Below are 17978 nucleotides of genomic sequence, written 5' to 3'. Positions count from 1 at the left end.
TGGGTTTTTTATTTTGTTTATTTGTTATTGTGGGTATTTTGTTTTTTGTCTTTGCTTGTTTTCCCCCTTTTCCCTGGCATTCCCATCCCGTCCTTTATGGCAGGTCCCGGGTACCGCTCCCAGGTGTGGTCCCGCAGGTGCAGGGCCCCCAGCCCTCCGCGGGTGAATCGGGGCCTCTTTGGTGTTTCCAGGCCGCTGCAGCCCCCGGGTTCGGCGGTGTGGGAGGGACAGGGCCCCGGGGCTGCTGGCCCGGGGGTGGCAGGGATCCCCCGGTGGCCGTGGGGGCTGTCCCGGGCGGTTCCAGCGGGGCCGGTTCCGGCCGGGCTGCCCGGGGGCGGAGCGGGGCCGGGCCGGAGCGCGGTGTCTGTGGTGAGCGGGGCCGGGGCCGGGGGGCTGCGACCCCCGAAACTCCGCAGGGCCGGGGAGGGGGGCGTGGGTCCGATCTGGGGGTGACCCAAAGGGTCCATGGGGGCTGTGGTGCCTCTGAAGGGGGTGCTGCCCCCACACCTCGGGCCTGGCGGGCTGGAGGGCCCGTGTGGGGTGTGTTACCTCCATCCCGTGTGGGCTGTGTTACCTCCATCCCGTGTGGGGTGTGTTACCTCCATCGGGCCCTCTAGAACCCGTGTGGGCTGTGTTACCTCAGTCAGGCCCTCAAGGACCCGTGTGGGCTGTATTACCTCCATTCTGTGTGGGCTGTGTTCCCTCCATCAGGCTCTAAAGGACCCGTGTGGGCTGTGTTACCTCAGTCAGGCCCTCTAGAACCCGTGTGTGCTGTGTTCCCTCCATCCCGTGTGGGCTGTGTTCCCTCCATCGGGCTCTCCAGGGCCCGTGTGTGCTGTGTTACCTCCATTCTGTGTGGGCTGTGTTCCCTCCATCAGGCTCTCCAGGGCCTGTGTGGGCTGTGTTCCCTCCATCAGGCTCTAAAGGACCCGTGTGGGCTGTGTTACCTCCATCGGGCTCTCCAGGGCCCGTGTGGGCTGTGTTCCCTCCATCAGGCTCTAAAGGACCTGTGTGGGCTGTGTTACCTCAGTCAGGCCCTCTAGAACCCGTGTGTGCTGTGTTCCCTCCATCCCTTGTGGGCTGTGTTCCCTCCATCAGGCTCTAAAGGACCTGTGTGGGCTGTGTTCCCTCCATCAGGCTCTAAAGGACCCGTGTGGGCTGTGTTACCTCCATCGGGCTCTCCAGGGCCCGTGTGGGCTGTGTTACCTCCATCGGGCTCTCCAGGGCCTGTGTGGGCTGTGTTCCCTCCATCAGGCTCTAAAGGACCCGTGTGGGCTGTGTTACCTCCATCGGGCTCTCCAGGGCCCGTGTGGGCTGTGTTCCATCCATCCCATGTGGGCTGTGTTCCCTCCATCGGGCTCTCCAGGGCCCGTGTGGGCTGTGTTCGATCCCTCAAGGAGGGGATGTGGAATGTGAGGTGCCAGGGTGGGCTCTGCTGTCCCCCCCAGTTCCACAGGAGCTGTGGGGTGTTAATCCCTCCCCAGGTCCCTCCAGGCTGGGTGGAGCACAGTCCCTTTCCCAGCCCCTGCTCTGTGTGTCCCAAACCTCTCAAAATCCCCCTTTCCACCTCTTTGTGTCTACAGGATTTTTCCCAGGACCCTTGAGCACGAGTTCTCCCCAGTTTGGGGGTGTCCCCCCAGCCATGACATCCCCCAGGGTATGTGACACCACAGGGACCCTCTGTGCCACCAGCCTTCCCCTTGCAGATCCTCTCCAAAAAATACCAGGGTCCCCTCATTTTCCCCTTCTTTTCGTCTCCCCCAGCTATATTTTAACCCTAATTTACCTTTTTTTTCCCCCTTTTTTTTTTTAGGAAATAAAATTTGTTCATCCCACCCCTCAGAAAGGGAGGGGGCGAATTCCCAGTTTGGGGGCCAAGGAATTGGAATCCCAGTGTTCCAGGGTACCCCTGACTCTGGAGGTGGAAAGGGCTGATGGGGGGTCTGGGGTCTCCCCAGATTCCACTGAGCCCCCTCAGGCCCATATTTCCCAGCTGATCCCACTGGATCTGGGTTAATCCCACTGGATCTGTGTCTCTGAGGGACAGAAAACCCTGTGCCCAATCTTGCTGGGGTGCTGATCCCCCAGAACCAGGTTGATCTGGGTACAAACAGTCACCAAAATGTGCCACCAGCTTGTCCCAGCTAAAATTCCTTTATTCCTTACCATTATTGAACCCCCCCACATCACAAACCTGTTTTGAGATGTATCCACCCACATTTGGCATTCCCAGATGCCCCTTCCCATTTTTCTTTTGCCCCTCAGATTCAAACATGGATCAGCCACTCGGGCCCAAAGCTGGAAGTTTTCATCCCATTCCTGGGCAAATACCACCACCCTGTTTCGGGGCGCTGCTGCCAGACCTGCACCCCCAGGAGCTGGGTAGGAGAGTTTGGGATCCTGGGATGCCGAGGATCTGCTCTTGCAGGGATTGATCCCATTTTTCCTGCCAGGATGGATTCTATCCCAAGGATCTCGCTGCTCTCGGGTTCCGCGATGTCAGCCGTGTGACAGAGACAGACACGCGGTGAGGATGGATGAGCTCTGTGCAGAAAGCACCTGGAAAAACACTTCCCCCCATATTTCACCAGAGTTCCTGTGGGAATCCCTCTCCATCCTCTCCAGTTACTCATTATCACAAACTGAGCTCATTAATCAATTTTGGGAGGTTGGAAGTGGCATCTCTGAGGGCTTGGGCTGTGCTCCAGTCCTGGAATTGAGGATTTGGGGTCATGCCTTTATTTGTTTGAGCAAAAATTGGAATTTTGGTGGGAAGAACATGGAGGTGGAGGGTTGTTCTTTTCTCTGGCTCACAGGGAAAATGGAAAACAGACACTTCCTCCTAGAAGGAGAAATCCCTGGTGCCTCAACATTTCTGGCTGTGAAATGGGGAGAAATGTCCTGAATCTGACAGAGAGGCAGTCTGGGGGCTCTGATCCTGGTGGAAAAGCTCCCCCCACCAGGATGTCACCGTGTGTCCCCTCCAGGTTCCGGGGCTGGCTGGTCCGTAGGGTCTGTGGATTCCTCGCAGCCTGGGAATGGGAAATTCCAGCAGAGACCCCTGGGGAGCTCCTGGTGCGGATCTGCAGCAGCAGGAGGTGGGTGGGAGCTGCTGGGGCCATCCCAGGATCACCCTCACCCAGGAGGGGCTGGGGATCCTGTCTGGTCCCTGGATCCCAGGTTGCTGTGATCCTGGAATCCACCGAGGCTCTCTGGATCACAACATGTGGGTTCTGGGGTGCTCCCCCCTCCCATCCTCTCCCCAGGGTGCAAGATGCTGCCCCTGGCCAGGACCCTGGATCCGGAGGGGATGAGGGATCCCGGCAGCGCTGGAAGGAGGAGATTTCCCGGATCCTGGGGGAAATCCAGGCCCCGCTCTCCCCTCTGCTTCTGAGGTCATGGATCTTTTGGAGAAATGTTCTGGGATTCTCTGGGGGGTGGATACAGATCCTTTTGGAGATATTTGGGGATTTTGGGGGTATGCACATGGATCCCATGGGTGATTTTCTGGGATCCTTTGCAGTGATGCGCTGGAATACTTTGGGGGATATTTTAGGGTCCTTTGGGAATCCTTCAGCTGGCTGCCCTTGGGGTCCTCTGTAGCTCCTGGGGCCATTCCCCCAATTCCTTCTGAGGAGCTGGAGTGGGAAAATCCAAACCCTGCAGGAAAGAGAGAAGCAGAGAAAACTTTCCTTTTCCCTTTCCCATCCCACTACTGACAGCTGGGAATCTGGGGCTTCATTGCTTGTCTGATCCAGTGGGAATAAAGAGTACTTCTGAACCGTTAAAGGGAAGGTATTGGGGATCCCAAGGTGGGACAGGAAGATGGAGGGAATGCAGGATTCCTGATGGCAGCTATGGTTGCCAGTGGAGAGGAGGGTGTCTCATCACATGCAACCTTTCCCATGTGATAAAAGTGAGAATTTTGAGCAGGGATGGGTTGGGAAAACTGAGGCAGGGAGAGTTCCTCATTCCCAGTTTTCCCACAGGCTGTGCCACTGGCTGCTCCCCAAGCTCCTGACCCGTCTGTTCCTGAGCGTGCAGCTGCACCGGGGGCAGCTGGAGATGGTGCTGCGAGCTGCCAGGACGGTACGGAGCCCAGGGGCCCGGCCGGGCACTCCCAGCCCCTGGAACGCTGGGAATTCACTCCAGGATCCCTCACTTGCAGCCCGAGGTGCCGCTGGTGTTCCTGTGCAGTCACCGGTCCCAGGTGGATGCGCTGCTCCTGTCCTTCGTGCTTCTCTCCCAGAGGGTTGGGCTGCCCAGGGTGATGGTGGGCGCCTGGACAAGCCCTCGCCTCAGGTAAGGCAGCGCTGTGGGATATTCCCAGAGGATCCAGAGGGATGCAGTGGTTGCCCACAGAGTCCTTCCCTCACCAGATCCCTGCTCCAACGCCTGGGAGGGATTTTCCTGCCTTCAGGAATGGTACATACACGGAGTGCCCGGGATGAGGAGCTCCCGGGAGCTGTGCTGGATATGGTAGGTGCAGCTTGGGCTGAAAAATCTCTCTGGAGTGTTTGGGGAGGTGCTGGCAGCTCCCAGTACTCCCAGTCTCTCCCCAGTATGTCCAGGAGCTGCTGCAGAGCCGCCAGCCCCTCATCCTCTTCCTGGAGGAGCCCCCAGGCTCCCTGCAGCTGGCAGACCCTGCCCGGTGCTGGCTGCTCCGTGTGCTCCGGGCCCTGCGGGACCGAGCTGTGCCTGACGTCCTCATCATCCCGGTGGGAATTGCCTATGATGTGGCTCCCGGCACAGTGGAGCAGGATGAATTGGTGAGAAGGGGCCAGGGGGCTCACCAGTGCTCCCCCAAATCACTGGCACTGTCCCTGGGAGTCAGTGTTCCCCAAAACCTCTAGGAAGCACTGTTCCCCTAAATCTCTGGGAAGATCCCAAGGGAGAGGCATCACCCCAGATTTCTGGGAGCATCCCTGGGGAGTGGCATCCCCCCAAATCTGCCATTAAACTCTTAATGTCATCTCCTGGCAGCCCCCTCAGCCCCTTGGGATCGGCACGTGTCTCCGGGCAGCGTTCCGGGCCCTGCGCCGGCACCCTGGATGTGCCCGGGTGGATTTCTCTCAGCCCTTCTCCTTACGGGTACGGCAGCTGCGGATCCCCCTGGATCCATCCCAGCACTGGGAGACTGTTCCTGGGGTGTTGGTGGGGTTTGAGGTGTCTGGGGGGATCGAGTGAATCCATCCTGGGGATCCTGGGATCAACTGAGCTCATGATGCTAAAGGCTGTGAGCACCCACAGGCTCCTTCATCCTCATTCCCAGGAATTTTTGGACAACAACCTCGTTGGGCCAGTCCTCACAGGGAATCATCCGGAGCAGCTGCTGCTTCCCACCATCCTGGGCAGGCGGTGAGGAGCCGAGCCCCAGGCAGTGTTTCCCCTTGGATCTCTGCTCCTGGCTTCTCTCCTCACCTCTCATCCTGACTCCTCAGCCCGCTGGATGTCAGGAATGTGGGGACTTTGAGTCCCAGCTTGGGGACCAAAGAGGAGACTTTGGTGACGGCGCTGGGGCTGCATGCACTGAGTGGTGAGGGGGGCTGGGGCTTTCCTGCATCCCTTGGGATGGCATTCCCTGCTTGGGAATGGGGTGGAGGTTAATCCCTTCTGGAAAACGAGTCCTTCTCCCCCACTGCAGATTCCAGCACTTGCTCTGCCATCACAGCTGTGGGAATCACTGCGGCGCTGCTGCTCCACAGACACCAGGAGGTGGGATAAGTTTTCCATCTTTCCCTTCCCTCAGAACAGCATTCCCAGCAGGACTCCCCCCTTCCCACAAGGCAGCATGGCCAGTGGGAATCATGCTCCTTTCCCTGGGAGCAGCATTCCAGGAGCAATCTCCCTCTTTTAACAGGGAATCCTAATGGGCCTCCCTCCTCAGAGCAGCATTCCCAGTGGGAATCAGCCCCTCTTTCCCTCCAAACAGCATTCCCAGCAGAATCCCCCTTTGTTTCCCCAGGTGGTGCTGCTGCCCCGGCTGATGTGGGATTTCTCAGAGCTGCTGGAGCAGCTCCTGCTGCGGGGCCGGGCCGTGGGGTTCTCGGGGCAGCTGCGGGTGCTGCTGGGGCACAGCCTGCAGCAGCTGCAGCCCCTGCTGGCCCCACACCTGCCAGGGACCCCCAGGGCTGCTCTGGGGCCCCCCAAGGCCTCGGCCCGGGCACGGCTGGGGCGGCTGGCAGGGGGTGTCCGGCACCACCTGGCCAGGGAGGCCGTGGGCGGTGAGTGGGGACGCCAGGGAGGGGGCACGGGGTGACACCGGTGGCACCAGGGAGCAGGGATGCCACGGGAATTGGTGACACCAGGGCTTAGAGGCACTGGGGGAATCTGTGACACCGGGAATGGGTGATGGCTGCAGTTTGGAGAACATCAGGGGTATTGTTTATATTGTGGGGTTGATGACATTGAGATTTGGGACACCAGGGATCAGTGATGCCAGGGAGATTGGTGGTATTCGGGAATTCAGTGTCACCAGGGTAAGTGGCACTGGGGAAATTGGGGATGCAGGGGATTATTGACACTGGGGAAGGGGGGGATTGGGGATGGCAGAGGTCAGGGGAGTTGGGGACACTGGGGATTTGGGATGCTGGGGTATTTGGTGACTCTAGGACTGGTGACACCCCTGTCCCATCAGCCTGTGCCATCCGTGCCCTGCTGCTGGAGGTGCTGCCAATCCTGGGCCCCCCCTCCAGCCTCACCAGGATCGTGCTGAGCCGGGATGAGCTGCTCCGCAAGATCCTGGAGCTGCTGCAGCTGCTGCCTCTGACCCTGCTGGGGCTCCAGGTGGGGACATGGGGGTGGTCTGCCATCCCCAACACTGCTGGGTCTGCAGGTGGGGACCCAGGGGTAGCCTGTCACCCCTTTCCTGTGTCCCCAGCCCTGCCAGCCCACAGACTGCCACAGCCTGGACATCCTGGACAAGCTCATCCTTGGGGGGCTGCTGGAGGAGGAGGAGGTGGGTGACACCCCAAGACCTCTCCTGGGGCACAGGAACAGGGTGGCTTCGAGGTGAGGTGACACCCTGTTGTCCCCATAGCCAGAGAGTGAGCGCTGGGGTTGTGACATAGCCCCCCAGGGCTTCTTGCGGGGACGTTCCTTGGGATCCTTCACTGATGACAGCGACAGTGACAGCGAGCACGGGGTCCCCAAGCAGTGCTACAAGGTACTGGGGGCTCCCCCCACTGCCCCCCAGGCTGGGGGGAAGGTGGTCTCCCCCAAATCTGGCCGTGTATCCCCCACAGCTCAGCGAGCCCCAGGGCTTCCCTGGCTTCCTCCTCTTCCTCTGCCGCCTCCTGAGCCCCATCCTGCAGACCTACAGCCGGGCTGTGGAATTCCTGGAGAGACCCCCCTGGCCCCAGCCTGGTAGGACCCCCCAAAGTGGGGGATCCCTTGGGACTCCCTAGGGCCACTGAGGCACGGCTGCAGCCCCCAGGAGGTGGGATCTGACACCCCTCCCCATTGCAGAGGCAGACTGTGTGGAGGCACTGCTGGAATTCCTGGCTGAGGATGAGGATGGTGAGTCAAGGTGGAGGGGTCTTGCTTTTAGGGTTCAGTGACCCCCAAACCAGGCTAAGGGTTCTTGAGAGGTGGCATTTGGGGGTTCCCCTGGGATCTCTCTCCCCACAGGGTATCCTGACAGGAGCCTGGCCCTGAGCTCCCTGCAGAGTTTCAAGGACATGGGGGTAAGCACAGCTCCCCCAGCCCCCTAACATTTTGTTGCCCCCTCTCTCCCGTCCTGACCTCCCTGTGCCCCCCCAGGTCCTAGAGGAGCTGCAGTCCCCCACTGGACGCCTCCTGCAGCTCTCCCAGCCTTTCCAGTCTGCTTTCAACCGAGAGAAACTGGGAGCCTTTATCCAGCAGTTCACCCAGCTGTAGACCCCCCCCAGACCCATAAACGGGGCACAGTGACCCAGTGGCTCGTGGATTTATTGACCTGTGGGGCAGGTGGGGTCTGGGGCGTCTCTCCACCATCAGACCACCCGGTTGCAGATGGTGCCCAGCTCCTCAATCTCACACTGCACCTCATCACCGCGCTGCAAAGGGGGACATGGTGGCATCTGTCCCCAGGGGGTTCCACTCTGTCCCCACTCACACCCCAGCCCCACCTGAGCCCCCGTTTCCCCTCACCTTCAGGAAAACAGGTGGTTTCTGAAAGACCCCCACTCCCGCAGGGGTCCCTGTCAGCAGGACGTCCCCAGGGACCAGTGTCACGAACCTGGGGGCACATGAGGTGTCAGCCATGGCCACCCAGGCTTTGGGGGTCCCCAGACCTCCCCATTCCTACCGGGACACCCAGGCAACGAGGGTGGGCACCCCAAAGATGAGGTGGCGGGTGTTGCTGTCCTGCATCCGCTGCCCGTTGACGCTGCAGCGGATCGACAGGTTATGGACATCTGTGGGAGGTGACATGGGGGGACATGGGGACAGTGCCACCATGACCCCACCTTGGGTAAAAAAACACGTGTGGTGGCACCAGTGGCAGCTGAGAAAGAGCTGCCATCCCATCCCTGTCCTGTCCCTGCCCTGTTCTCATCCCATCTGTGTCCTGTCCCCATCCCATCACTGTCCTGTTCTTGTCCTATCCCCATTCTCCGCCCATCCCATCCCTGTCCCACCTGGCACCGCCTCCCTGGTGACAATGGCCGGCCCCAGGGGACAGAAGGTGTCGAAGGTTTTCCCCAGCAGCCACTGCCGCCCGTTGCGCCGCATCTGCCAGTCACGGGCGCTCACATCGTTGGCCACAGTGAAACCCAGCACGTGCTCCAGCGCCGCTGCCTCCTGGGGACAACAGGGACCTGCTGACAGGGGGACACTCCCACCGAGCCCTCAAAGTGAGCTGGGGACCAGGACGGGGGGGGTACCTCGATGTGTCGCCCCCTCTTCCCAATGACGGCAGCCAGCTCCACCTCCCAGTCCAGCTCCTGTGGGGACAGAAGTGGGGCTGGGAGGGCCATTTCCCGGGGGGGCTGTGGGGGTGGGGACCGGGGTACCCACGCTGGTGTCCTGGGGGTGCACGATGTCATCGAAGGGCCCGGTGATGGCGCTGGGGAACTTGCTGAAGATGAGGGGCTCCTTGGGGACCTTCACGCCCTGCTCCTGACAGTGGTCGTGGTAGTTGAGCCCCACACAGATCACCTTCTCGGGGTCTGCTATGGGTGCCAGCAGCTGCACGGTGGCCCGGGGCACCCGGTGCTGTCCCGACTCCAGTGCTCTGTGGGGACAGATCCACCCTTGGGATCAGCCCCACTTCGGGACACCCATTTCTTTTGGGGGGTCATTCAGAAGGGTCAGCTGTATTTTAGGGACTCTCCTTTTGGGGAGTCCCTCAGTTGAGGGGACCCAGTTGTTGGGGTCAGCCACTCTTGGAGGTCCCACATCACTGGGGGTGATCACCTATGATTTGGAGTGCCCATCTTTTGGGGGGCCAGCTGTTGAGGGTAACCCACTTTGGGGTCATCCAAAGGAGCATGCAGATTCGGGTGGCCACTCCTGTGGGGATCCATGAGGATACCCCCTTTTGGGGCTCGCTCTCCTTTTGGAGGACCTGCCACCGATGGGGATCGCTCACCTTTGGGACCCACCCTCGGCCTCACCCACCTCTGGGCGAGCTCCAGCCCGCGGGGGCCGATCTCCAGGAATTCCCGCATGGAGCGGGGCAGCTCCGGCTCCGCCGCGCTCAGATCCACCACATCTCCCCCGGGCGCCTCCTCCAGCCCGAGCCGGGGCCCCGCGGGCCCCCGGAACCGCAGCAGCCGCAGCGCCCCGCGCATCCCCTGCGGCACCGGGGCTCGGGATCCCGCCGGAGGAAACCGGGGCCGAAGGATTCCCCTCGGCTCGGGGTGAATCCGGGCACCCGGGGGGACCCTCCCCCCGATCCCACCTGGCCCCGACCCCGGCGGATCCGACACGACCCCGGTGCTCGAGGGTCGCGATGCCCAGAACCGCCCCAGTCACAGGGGATGCCATCCTGATCCCGGACCGCTCCGATCCCAGGGATTCCCACATTTATCCCGCACAGCCCCGATCCCGGGAATGCCCCCGACCCAAGGGATACCCCCCTCAGTCCCACAGTGCCCCGTTCCCAGGGGTTCCCCGTTCCCAGGGTCCCCCCCATCCCGGGGGTTCCCCATTCCCAGGGGTTCCCCGTTCCCAGGGTCCCCCCATCCCGGGGGTTCCCCATTCCCAGGGGTTCCCCGTTCCCAGGGGTTTCCCCATCCCGGGGGTTCCCCGTTCCCAGGGTCCCCCCATCCCGGGGGTTCCCCCGTTCCCGGGGGTTCCCCGTTCCCAGGGGTTCCCCGTTCCCAGGTTCCCCCATTCCCAGGGGTTCCCCGTTCCCAGGTTCCCCCATTCCCAGGGGTTCCCCGTTCCCGGGGGTTCTCCATTCCCAGGGTCCCCCCATCCCGGGGGTTCCCCGTTCCCAGGGGTTTCCCCATCCCGGGGATTCCCCGTTCCCAGGGGTTTCCCCATCCCGGGGGTCCCGGGGGTCTCACACTCGGCTGTTCCCCCGCTCCGCTAGGGGGCGCTGCGAGCCCCGGCAAGTGTCACGTGACGCTTCCCCGCCCGCCTGAAGGTCGCCGCGCCGAGACCCCGCCCCCTTCGTGCTGTCCAATAGGAGCGCGCGGGGGGCGGGACCAAGCGGCCAACGAGAGCCAATGAGAGGAGACGGCTGAGGGGCGGAGCCCCGGGAACGGGACCGGGAACGGGACCGGGAATGGGACCGGGAATGGGAATGGGAACGGGACCGGGAATGGGACCGGGAGTGGGACCGGGAATGGGAATGGGAACGGGACCGGGAATGGGACCGGGAGTGGGACCGGGAATGAGAATGGGAACGGGACCGGGAATGGGAATGGGACCGGGACCAGGAATGAGAACGGGACCGGGACCAGGACCGGGAGATGCGAATGGGAACGGGAGAGGGACCGGGAATGAGAATGGGAACGGGAGCAGGAACGGGACCGGGAATTGGAGAGGGACCGGGAATGAGAATGGAAATGGGACCGGGACCAGGACCGGGAGATGCGAATGGGAACGGGACTGGGAATGGACGAGGCACGGGGAATAGGACCGGGAGCAGAACAGGGAGGGGGACACAGCAGGACAGGGACCAGGACGAAGCGCGTCTCTAACATCCATCCCTCTTGACTCCATTTCACCCCTGAATCGTCACTATTTGGTTTATTTATAAAATTCCCCCCTCTCCACGCTCTTGGGCGAGGGGGCTTCATAGGGGGTCCCCTGAGTGTTGTGGGGAGGAGGGGCTGTGTGCTTCTGGTTGGTGTTTGGGGGCTCCATTTCATGGCTGCGATGTGGAGACCCTCACCCAGAGAGCCCCCACATCCCGGGGGGTCCCTGCCCTGGGGGGTCCCATCTCTGAGGGTCCTCACACCCCGGCAATTCCCGTGTCCCAGGAGGTCCTGGGGTCGGGTTTGTGCTGGGTCAGGTCCCTGCACTGCCACGGGGGGGTCCGTGTCCAGGGGAGGCTCAGCCCCCCAAAATGGGTCTGTCTGGCAGGTGGCAGCACCGTGCTGGGCTGGCTCTGGTGGCTGCGTTGTCTTTGTCCTGTCCCATCTCAGGGAGCCACATGCTGGATTTCTCCTGACTTTGAACTTCTTGTTTGCCTGAAATAGTAGAAAATCTCCGGGGCGGGCTGGGGTCTAGAGCACATTGTGGAATATCTGCATGGAGCTCATGATGTCCTTGTCCTGGGGAGGAGAGAGCAGAGACCCCATGTCCCCTTCCCCCTGCTCCCAGCTCTCCTCCTCTTGTCACCCTTTTGCCATCTCCCTCCTCTTCCCCTCATGCTGTCCCCGTCTCCTGTCCCCTCTCATCCCACATTTCCCATCACAATCCTGTTTATCTCCCCCACATCCCTCTCACAGCTCCGGCTCCTGTGCCTCTCCCCCTGTCCCTCCTGTCCTGTCCCACTCCCATCCCTCCTGGGGTGACCCCTTCCTCCTCCTCTCTCACTTTGGGACAGAACAAGGAGGAGGAGGAGGAGGAGGAGGATGGTGTCCCCCTAGAGCCCCTCACCTCCTGGCAAGTGGCCAGGAACTCCTCGAAGGTCACCACGCCGTCCCTGTTCCTGTCCATCTTCTGCAAGGGAGTGGCCAGGCCTGAGTGGGGCCAAGCCCTGGCGGCAGAGTGGCCCCGAGAGGTGACAGTGGGGACAGTCTCACCTGGAAGAACAGCTCCACGTGCTGGGCCGGGGCGCTGGCCCCCAGGGCGGGCTCGGTGCAGCGGCCCATCATGGCATAGATGGATTTCATGATCTCCAGCATGTCCTGGGGGACACAGGGAGCTGGCAGGTCCCCGTCCGGGTGTTCCCACCCCATCAGCCCCCTCAGTGTCTCCCAGTGTCCCCCACTGTCACCTCCTTGCTGATGTAGCCGTCCTTATTCACGTCGTAGAGGTCAAACGTCCACCTCAGCTTCTGCTGCTCCGTCCCCCGCAGCAGCACCGAGAGCCCCACGGCGAAATCCTGCCGGAAGGGTCGTGGCCATGAGAGGGGAGGGACCCTCGCCCCCCTGCCCCTCCCTCCCGCTGCCACATCGATCCCGGCGCGCCCGAGGGATTCCGTTCCCTATTGATCCCGTTATTTTTACCCCCAGTGCCGCAGCGCCCGGCGCTCCCGGCACCCGCCAGGGAGAGTTTGGCCACAGCCGGGATGGGGAAGAGGAGGAGGAGGAGGAGGAGGAGGAGGAGGAGGAGGAGGAGGAGGGGAAAGATGTGATGAATCACGGTGCTGGCACAGCCATTCCCGCCAGGAATTCCCACCTGGAAGCAGAGAGCCCCGTTGCGGTCGGCGTCGAAGGCGTCGAACAAGAAGTGGGCGTAGGAGCTGGCGTCTGCGGGGACAGGGGGACGGTGACTCCCCCGGGACTGGGGTCGGGGCATTCCCAATGGGCCCCCCCAGACCCTCCTGCCGGGTTTGGGGACCCCCCGACTCACCGCCTTGAGGGAAGAACCGCGAGTAGATGAGTGTGAAGGTTTCCTCATCCACGAGGCCGCTGGGACATTCCTGGGAAGGGGAGCGGCGCCGGTGACCCCGAAGAAAGTGGGGACCCAGGGATTTGGGGTGTCGGACCCCCAGACTCACATTCTTGAAGCCACGGTAGAGGGACTGAAGCTCCGACTTGGTGAACTTGGTCCGAGCCAGCAGCTGCTCCAGCCCCTCGGGTTGGTGCCGGATGGTCGGGAGCTCCACGTCGGCATCGCCGCTGTCTGCCAGGAGAGCCCCGGGCAAAGATCCCCCTTAGGAACACCCCCTCCACACCTCAACCCACCCACACCCCCCTAAAACCGCCCCCGTCCCCCTAAAACTACGGCCCAGCGCCTGGGCAGACCCCGAATGCCCCTCAGGACCCCGGAACACCGCGGGTGTTGCATCCCGAGGGGTTTCCAGCATCCCGAAGGTGCAGAACGTTCCCGAGCCGCCTCTTGGCCACCGCTGCTCCGGCCCGGCCCGTTGGAAGGTAATTAATAAATGATGGTTCATTAATAATTTCAGCCTGGAAAGCCCCTGCGGAGCTGCTCAGCAAAGGGGGGTGTCAGCAATTTTGGGACGGGATTGGGAGCCTGGGAAATTCTCGGGCGCTGTCAGAGGGGGGTGAACCCCCAGCTCCTGCTGTGAGGGGTCTCAAGGGACTTGGGGGGGGATTGGGGGTCCCTGATGTCCCATCTCAGGGGGTTTTAGGGGGCAGTGAGGGAGTGGGGGACCCTCGTGTCCCCTCTGAGGGGAGCTTCAGGGGCTGATGCAGGATTTGGGGCTCCCTGTGTCTCGCCTCTGGAGGTTTTGGGGGTCACTGTGGACTCGAGGTCCCCCAGAACCCCATCTCGGGGGGCTTGTTGGGGGTCAGCACCAGCTCAGAGCCCTCGCAGCCCACCTTGGGAAGGTCTGGGGGTCACTGGGGGTCCCCGTTATCCGCTGCTGGGGATTAACAGGGCGTGGGGCGTGGGGAGGGCTCTGGGGTGAAGGTGCCACCCCCCCCCCCCCCGGGTGTTTGGGGGGCAGCGCAGCCCCTCGGGGAGCACAGCTGGGCCATGGCGCTGCTGGAGGGGACCTGGGGGCCCTCCCGCTCCCCCCGCAGCCCCAAATCCTCATCCTTCACCCCAAACCCTCCCGAGGGGAACCCCAAAAGCAGCCGGTTCCACTCCACAGGAACCAGTTAGAGGTCAGCGGGTCATTTGGTGCTGGGACACCCCGGGATTTGGTCGGGGACACCCCAGGATGGGGGGGTTGAGAATCCATTTCATTAAATAATTAAGATTAATTAAGGTTGGGGGGGGGGGGGGGGTACCTTCTACAGAGATGGGCTCCAGGATGCCGAACTGCTTGAGGACGGCGATGAAGAGGAGGATGACCACGGCCACGGCGCACAGCTCCATGCCCTGGATGCCCATGGCCCCTGGGGGGGGACTGGGGGCTCCCCCCCCCCCCAAAAGCTGCGGGGGTGCTGCGGGAGCCTGGAGCGGCTGCTGCTCCCGCCGCCCGTGTCCGGCTGTCCTGTCCTGCCCTCCTCCTCCTCCTCCTCCTCCTCCTCCTCCTCCTCCTCCTCCTCCTCCCCTGGCACGCACCCACCCCCGGGCCCCCCCCGCTTTCCCATATTTTATTTTCAGTTTCCCAAATAAAGTTGGGGGTCGGGGGGGGGTCAGGGGCGCGACCCCCGCTCCCCGCAGCGCCCGTGGGTGCTGGGCTCACGGCCGGGGGTTCAAATCAGAGCGGGCCTCAAAATTGGGTAAAAAAAAGGTTGTTTTGGCCCCCCCCCCGCCCCCCCCGGTGGGATCGATGGGATCGATAGGGATGAGTAAGCAGCGAGGGGAGGGGAAACTGAGGCAGAGGAGGCTGGCGGGGGGGGCTGTCCCTGTTCCCCCAGAGCTGTCCCGACCCCTCTGTGGGTGTCCCGCATCGTCCTGGGGACATCGGCCCTGTTCCCCGAGGACTGTCCCTGTCCCCCCGGGGCTGTCCCTGTGCCCCCAGAGGTGTCGCCTCCCCCCATGGCCACCTGTGCCCATCGCCGCACGGATGTCACTCCTCAGTGCCTGCGCTGGTCTTGTTGTCCCCAGGTCTCCGGGGACACCGGCACTGTCACCCCGAGGTGTCCGTGTCCCTCGGGATGTCCCCGCCACAGGACACCATCCGTGTACCCCCGGGGATTCGTGTCCCCAAGGCCTCAGGGGCTTTCATCCCCATCCCTCCAGGGCTGTCCCATCCTCAGGGTCACAGGGACATCATCCCTGTCCCCCCAGGGGTGTCCCTGTCCCCAGGGGTGTCCCTGTTCCCAGGGGTGTCCCTGTTCCCAGGGGTGTCCCTGTCCCCCCAGGGGTGTCCCTGTTCCCACGGGGGTCCCATCTCCCATCCAAAATTTCGGGGTCCCCCCGCGCGCCCCCCCGCGCCCCCCACTCCCGCGCGGGGGGCGGGGCCACACTCAGGGCGGGGCCAAAGGGGCGGAGCCACACTCGGGGGCGGGGCCACACTCGGGGCGGGGCCACGCTCGGGGGCGGGGCCACACTCGGGGGCGTGGCCAAGGGCGGGGCCATCAGCTCTGGGCGTGGTCAAGGGCGGGGCTCCACCGCTCTGCCCCGCCCTCCTCTGACGTAAGTTCCGCTTCCGGCCGTGCAGGAAGCGCCGCCGCTGTCGCCGCCATGGCCTCAAGGTTACTGCGGGTGAGCGCGGCTCTGCGGCTCCTGCCCGCGGCCTCTGCCCGCGCCGCGCCCGCCCGCCACCTCGGCGTGCCCGGTGAGCAGGGACCGGGGGAGCGGGGAAACGGGGAGGGAGCGGGGGAGGAAGGAGCGGGAGCGGGGAGGGAGCGGGGCGGGGTGTCCGCAGCCTCGCAGTGACGGCGCCGCGCAGGGAACCTGGCCAGCGATGAGGAGCAGGCGACCGGGATGGAGCGGAAGGTGATGGAGGCCGTGAACAAGGGTCTGGTGAGTGCCGGGGGAGCATCGGGGCACCTCGGGAGGGCCCCGTGCTGGGGTTCGGAGGGTGGGGGCGGCTCTGCGGGACGCTGCGGCTTCTCGAGGGACCCCGGGGGGCTCTGGGGTGGTTTCAGGGTTCGGCCTGGAGGGGCAGAGTGTGGGGAATGGGTGTTTGGGAGAGCGGAAGCCACAGGGTGTCCTGGGGGGCTCAGGGAGTGGTGAGGGGTTTGGAGTTATTTCAGGGTTTTGGTGCTTTTGGCGGGGGCGGGGTCTGAGGGGTAACGGGTGAGGAGATCTGGGGATCCCAAGGGGTTTGGGGAGTGCTGAGATGGTGGTGGGGTCATCTGGAGGGGAGGTTCAGAGTTTTGGTGTCCTTGGAGGGTCATGGGGTCCAGGGCTGGGGAGTTGCTGGGGGGTTCTCAGAGTTGGGGGGGTCTCAGGGGTGAAACTGGGGGATGCCAGGGTGGGATGGTCGGTTTGGGGGTGCTGGGTGCTCACCCCTCGTCCCGCAGGATCCGTACAGCATGTTCCGGCCCAAGCGCTACGCGGGCACCAAGGAGGACCCGAACCTCGTCCCCTCCATCAGCAACAAGCGCATCGTGGGCTGTGTCTGTGAGTGCCCCCGTCCCTGTCCGTGTGTCTGTCCATCCCGGTGTCCGTGTGTCTGTCCATCCCGGTGTCCGTGTGTCTGTGAGTGCCCCCACCCCTGTCCGTGTGTCTGTCCACCCCCGTGTCCGTGTGTCTGTCCATCCCGGTGTCCGTGTGTGCATCCTGGTGTCTGTGTGTCTGTGAGTGCCCCCACCCCTGTCCGTGTGTCTGTGCTGCTTGTGTGTCTGTGTGTCCACCCCCGTGTCCGTGTGTCCACCCCCGTGTCCGTGTGTCTGTGAGTGCCCCCACCCCTGTCCGTGTGTCTGTGCTGCTTGTGTGTCCATCCCCGTGTCCGTGTGTCCATCCCCGTGTCTGTGTGTTTGTCATGTCCGTGTGTCTGTGCTGCTCGTGTGTCCGTGTGTCCACCCCCGTGTCCGTGTGTCCACCCCCGTGTCCGTGTGTCCACCCCCGTGTCCGTGTGTCCATCCCCGTGTCTGTGTGTCCACCCCCGTGTCTGTGTGTTTGTCATGTCCGTGTGTCCATCCATGCCTGTCCCTGGTGTTTGTGAGTCCATTCCTGTCCCTTGTCCGTCTGTCCATCCCCTCCTGTCCTTGTGCACTGTCCGGGTCTCCTGTTGCTCTCCCCCACGCTGTCCCTCTTGTCCCCCAGGTGAGGAGGACAACAGCTACGTGGTTTGGTTCTGGCTGCACAAGGGCGAGGCCCAGCGCTGCCCCTCCTGCGGTGCCCACTACAAACTGATCCCCCACGAGCTGCCCCACTGAGGGGGGCTGTGGGACCCCCACCCTCGGCTCCCCGGGGTCCTGGGCTGAGCTGAGCCCTTGGAATCAGCCCGAGTAAAGAGGTTGTGTGGAGAGCCTGACTCTTATCTGTGCTGGGGGGCAGTGGGGTGGGGGATCAGGCCATGAGTGGGGAGAGGTCTGGGGGTCTGCCATGGCCTAGGAGCAGTATTTGGGGTGGGGGGACCCCATTTCATTGTCCCTCTGCCCTGGGATTAGGGGAGCCCTGGCTGCAGCTGCAGGGGGAGAGCCTGGTGTGTCTCATTGCTGCTTTGTCCCCTCTGGGCGTCCTTGCCCAGCCTGTGCCATGCCCCACCCCAAAAGAAGCACTGAGGGGAGTTGGGTTGGTCCCACAGCCTCCTGGACAGGTCACAGCCCCACACACACACAGGGTTCCCCCCAGAGTCCCCGTGGAGGCTGTTTGTCCACCTGGACCTGTGCCTGCCTGTCCCAGGGGTGACACCTCTGTGGGCAGGAGCCTCCCAGGGCGCTGATCCTGCCGGGCACCCGTGGCTCCATCCTCCTCTGAGGGGACTCGGGACGCCCCACCAGCTGCCAGGAGATCCCCAGAGGAAGCCACAAGGGTCCCAGGTGATCCCAAGTGGTCACAGGAGGTCCCTGAAGGGTCCCAGGTGATCCCAAGTGGCCACAGGAAGTCCCTGAAGGGTCCCA

General features: G+C 63.1%; 4 protein-coding genes across 8 annotated transcripts; 2 read left to right on the top strand and 2 right to left on the bottom strand.

Moving 5' to 3' along the window:
* The first annotated feature begins 338 nt into the window (after window positions 1-338).
* GPAT2 (glycerol-3-phosphate acyltransferase 2, mitochondrial) lies at window positions 339-7896 on the top strand. The gene is made up of 22 exons (XM_058859270.1): window positions 339-369; window positions 1584-1657; window positions 2266-2382; window positions 2454-2527; window positions 2988-3098; window positions 3267-3395; window positions 3990-4089; window positions 4169-4302; window positions 4380-4479; window positions 4563-4769; window positions 4984-5091; window positions 5273-5358; window positions 5442-5536; window positions 5645-5715; window positions 5966-6224; window positions 6638-6786; window positions 6881-6958; window positions 7040-7165; window positions 7245-7365; window positions 7468-7518; window positions 7630-7685; window positions 7762-7896. Exons 2-22 carry the CDS (start codon window positions 1643-1645, stop codon window positions 7876-7878), a joined length of 2304 nt encoding a protein of 767 aa, XP_058715253.1. The 5' UTR covers window positions 339-369; window positions 1584-1642; the 3' UTR covers window positions 7879-7896.
* Window positions 7897-7908: 12 nt separating this feature from the next.
* On the bottom strand, window positions 7909-10613 carry LOC131589628 (fumarylacetoacetate hydrolase domain-containing protein 2-like). The gene is made up of 8 exons (XM_058859301.1): window positions 10494-10613; window positions 9601-9776; window positions 8998-9214; window positions 8865-8924; window positions 8619-8781; window positions 8288-8396; window positions 8131-8218; window positions 7909-8036 (listed from the first exon to the last, which is right to left on the bottom strand). Exons 2-8 carry the CDS (start codon window positions 9771-9773, stop codon window positions 7974-7976), a joined length of 873 nt encoding a protein of 290 aa, XP_058715284.1. The 5' UTR covers window positions 9774-9776; window positions 10494-10613; the 3' UTR covers window positions 7909-7973.
* A 245-nt stretch (window positions 10614-10858) lies between these two features.
* KCNIP3 (potassium voltage-gated channel interacting protein 3) lies at window positions 10859-14434 on the bottom strand. 5 transcript variants are annotated; one of them, XM_058859300.1, is made up of 8 exons: window positions 14304-14434; window positions 13103-13227; window positions 12955-13024; window positions 12781-12851; window positions 12377-12484; window positions 12183-12287; window positions 12037-12099; window positions 10859-11708 (listed from the first exon to the last, which is right to left on the bottom strand). In XM_058859300.1, the coding sequence occupies exons 1-8, from the start codon at window positions 14404-14406 to the stop codon at window positions 11661-11663; spliced, it is 693 nt and encodes a 230-aa protein (XP_058715283.1). In that variant the 5' UTR covers window positions 14407-14434; the 3' UTR covers window positions 10859-11660. The 5 variants fall into 5 exon arrangements, with proteins under 5 accessions (XP_058715283.1, XP_058715282.1, XP_058715279.1 ...); XM_058859299.1 differs by having other exon boundaries at window positions 12955-13227; XM_058859296.1 differs by having other exon boundaries at window positions 10859-12099.
* Window positions 14435-15584: 1150 nt separating this feature from the next.
* Window positions 15585-17383, top strand: LOC131589635 (cytochrome c oxidase subunit 5B, mitochondrial). The gene is made up of 4 exons (XM_058859312.1): window positions 15585-15742; window positions 15857-15930; window positions 16434-16533; window positions 17179-17383. The coding sequence occupies exons 1-4, from the start codon at window positions 15649-15651 to the stop codon at window positions 17289-17291; spliced, it is 381 nt and encodes a 126-aa protein (XP_058715295.1). The 5' UTR covers window positions 15585-15648; the 3' UTR covers window positions 17292-17383.
* The last annotated feature ends 595 nt before the right edge of the window (window positions 17384-17978 follow it).

The sequence above is a fragment of the Poecile atricapillus genome, chromosome 29, assembly GCF_030490865.1.
Source record: "Poecile atricapillus isolate bPoeAtr1 chromosome 29, bPoeAtr1.hap1, whole genome shotgun sequence".
NCBI classification, from domain to species: Eukaryota; Metazoa; Chordata; class Aves; order Passeriformes; family Paridae; genus Poecile; species Poecile atricapillus.
This window is presented reverse-complemented; position numbering and strand designations above follow the sequence as displayed.

Excerpts from the sequence above, each read along its gene's own strand:
- KCNIP3 (XM_058859295.1), bottom strand. The coding sequence starts at position 14,406 with ATGGGCATCCAGGGCATGGAGCTGTGCGCCGTGGCCGTGGTCATCCTC. Across the intron at positions 12,852-12,954 it reads GCGGTTCTTCCCTCAAGGCG|ACGCCAGCTCCTACGCCCAC; the intron begins GTGAGTCGGGGG and ends CTGTCCCCGCAG. Across the intron at positions 12,100-12,182 it reads ACGTGGAGCTGTTCTTCCAG|AAGATGGACAGGAACAGGGA; the intron begins GTGAGACTGTCC and ends ACTCCCTTGCAG.
- LOC131589635 (XM_058859312.1), top strand. The coding sequence starts at position 15,649 with ATGGCCTCAAGGTTACTGCGGGTGAGCGCGGCTCTGCGGCTCCTGCCC. Across the intron at positions 15,743-15,856 it reads CCGCCACCTCGGCGTGCCCG|GGAACCTGGCCAGCGATGAG; the intron begins GTGAGCAGGGAC and ends GGCGCCGCGCAG. Across the intron at positions 15,931-16,433 it reads AGGCCGTGAACAAGGGTCTG|GATCCGTACAGCATGTTCCG; the intron begins GTGAGTGCCGGG and ends CTCGTCCCGCAG.
- LOC131589628 (XM_058859301.1), bottom strand. The coding sequence starts at position 9,773 with ATGCGCGGGGCGCTGCGGCTGCTGCGGTTCCGGGGGCCCGCGGGGCCC. Across the intron at positions 9,215-9,600 it reads GGGCTGGAGCTCGCCCAGAG|AGCACTGGAGTCGGGACAGC; the intron begins GTGGGTGAGGCC and ends CTGTCCCCACAG. Across the intron at positions 8,219-8,287 it reads CTCGTTGCCTGGGTGTCCCG|GTTCGTGACACTGGTCCCTG; the intron begins GTAGGAATGGGG and ends ATGTGCCCCCAG.
- GPAT2 (XM_058859270.1), top strand. Across the intron at positions 6,225-6,637 it reads GGCCAGGGAGGCCGTGGGCG|CCTGTGCCATCCGTGCCCTG; the intron begins GTGAGTGGGGAC and ends CTGTCCCATCAG. Across the intron at positions 7,519-7,629 it reads CCTGGCTGAGGATGAGGATG|GGTATCCTGACAGGAGCCTG; the intron begins GTGAGTCAAGGT and ends CTCTCCCCACAG.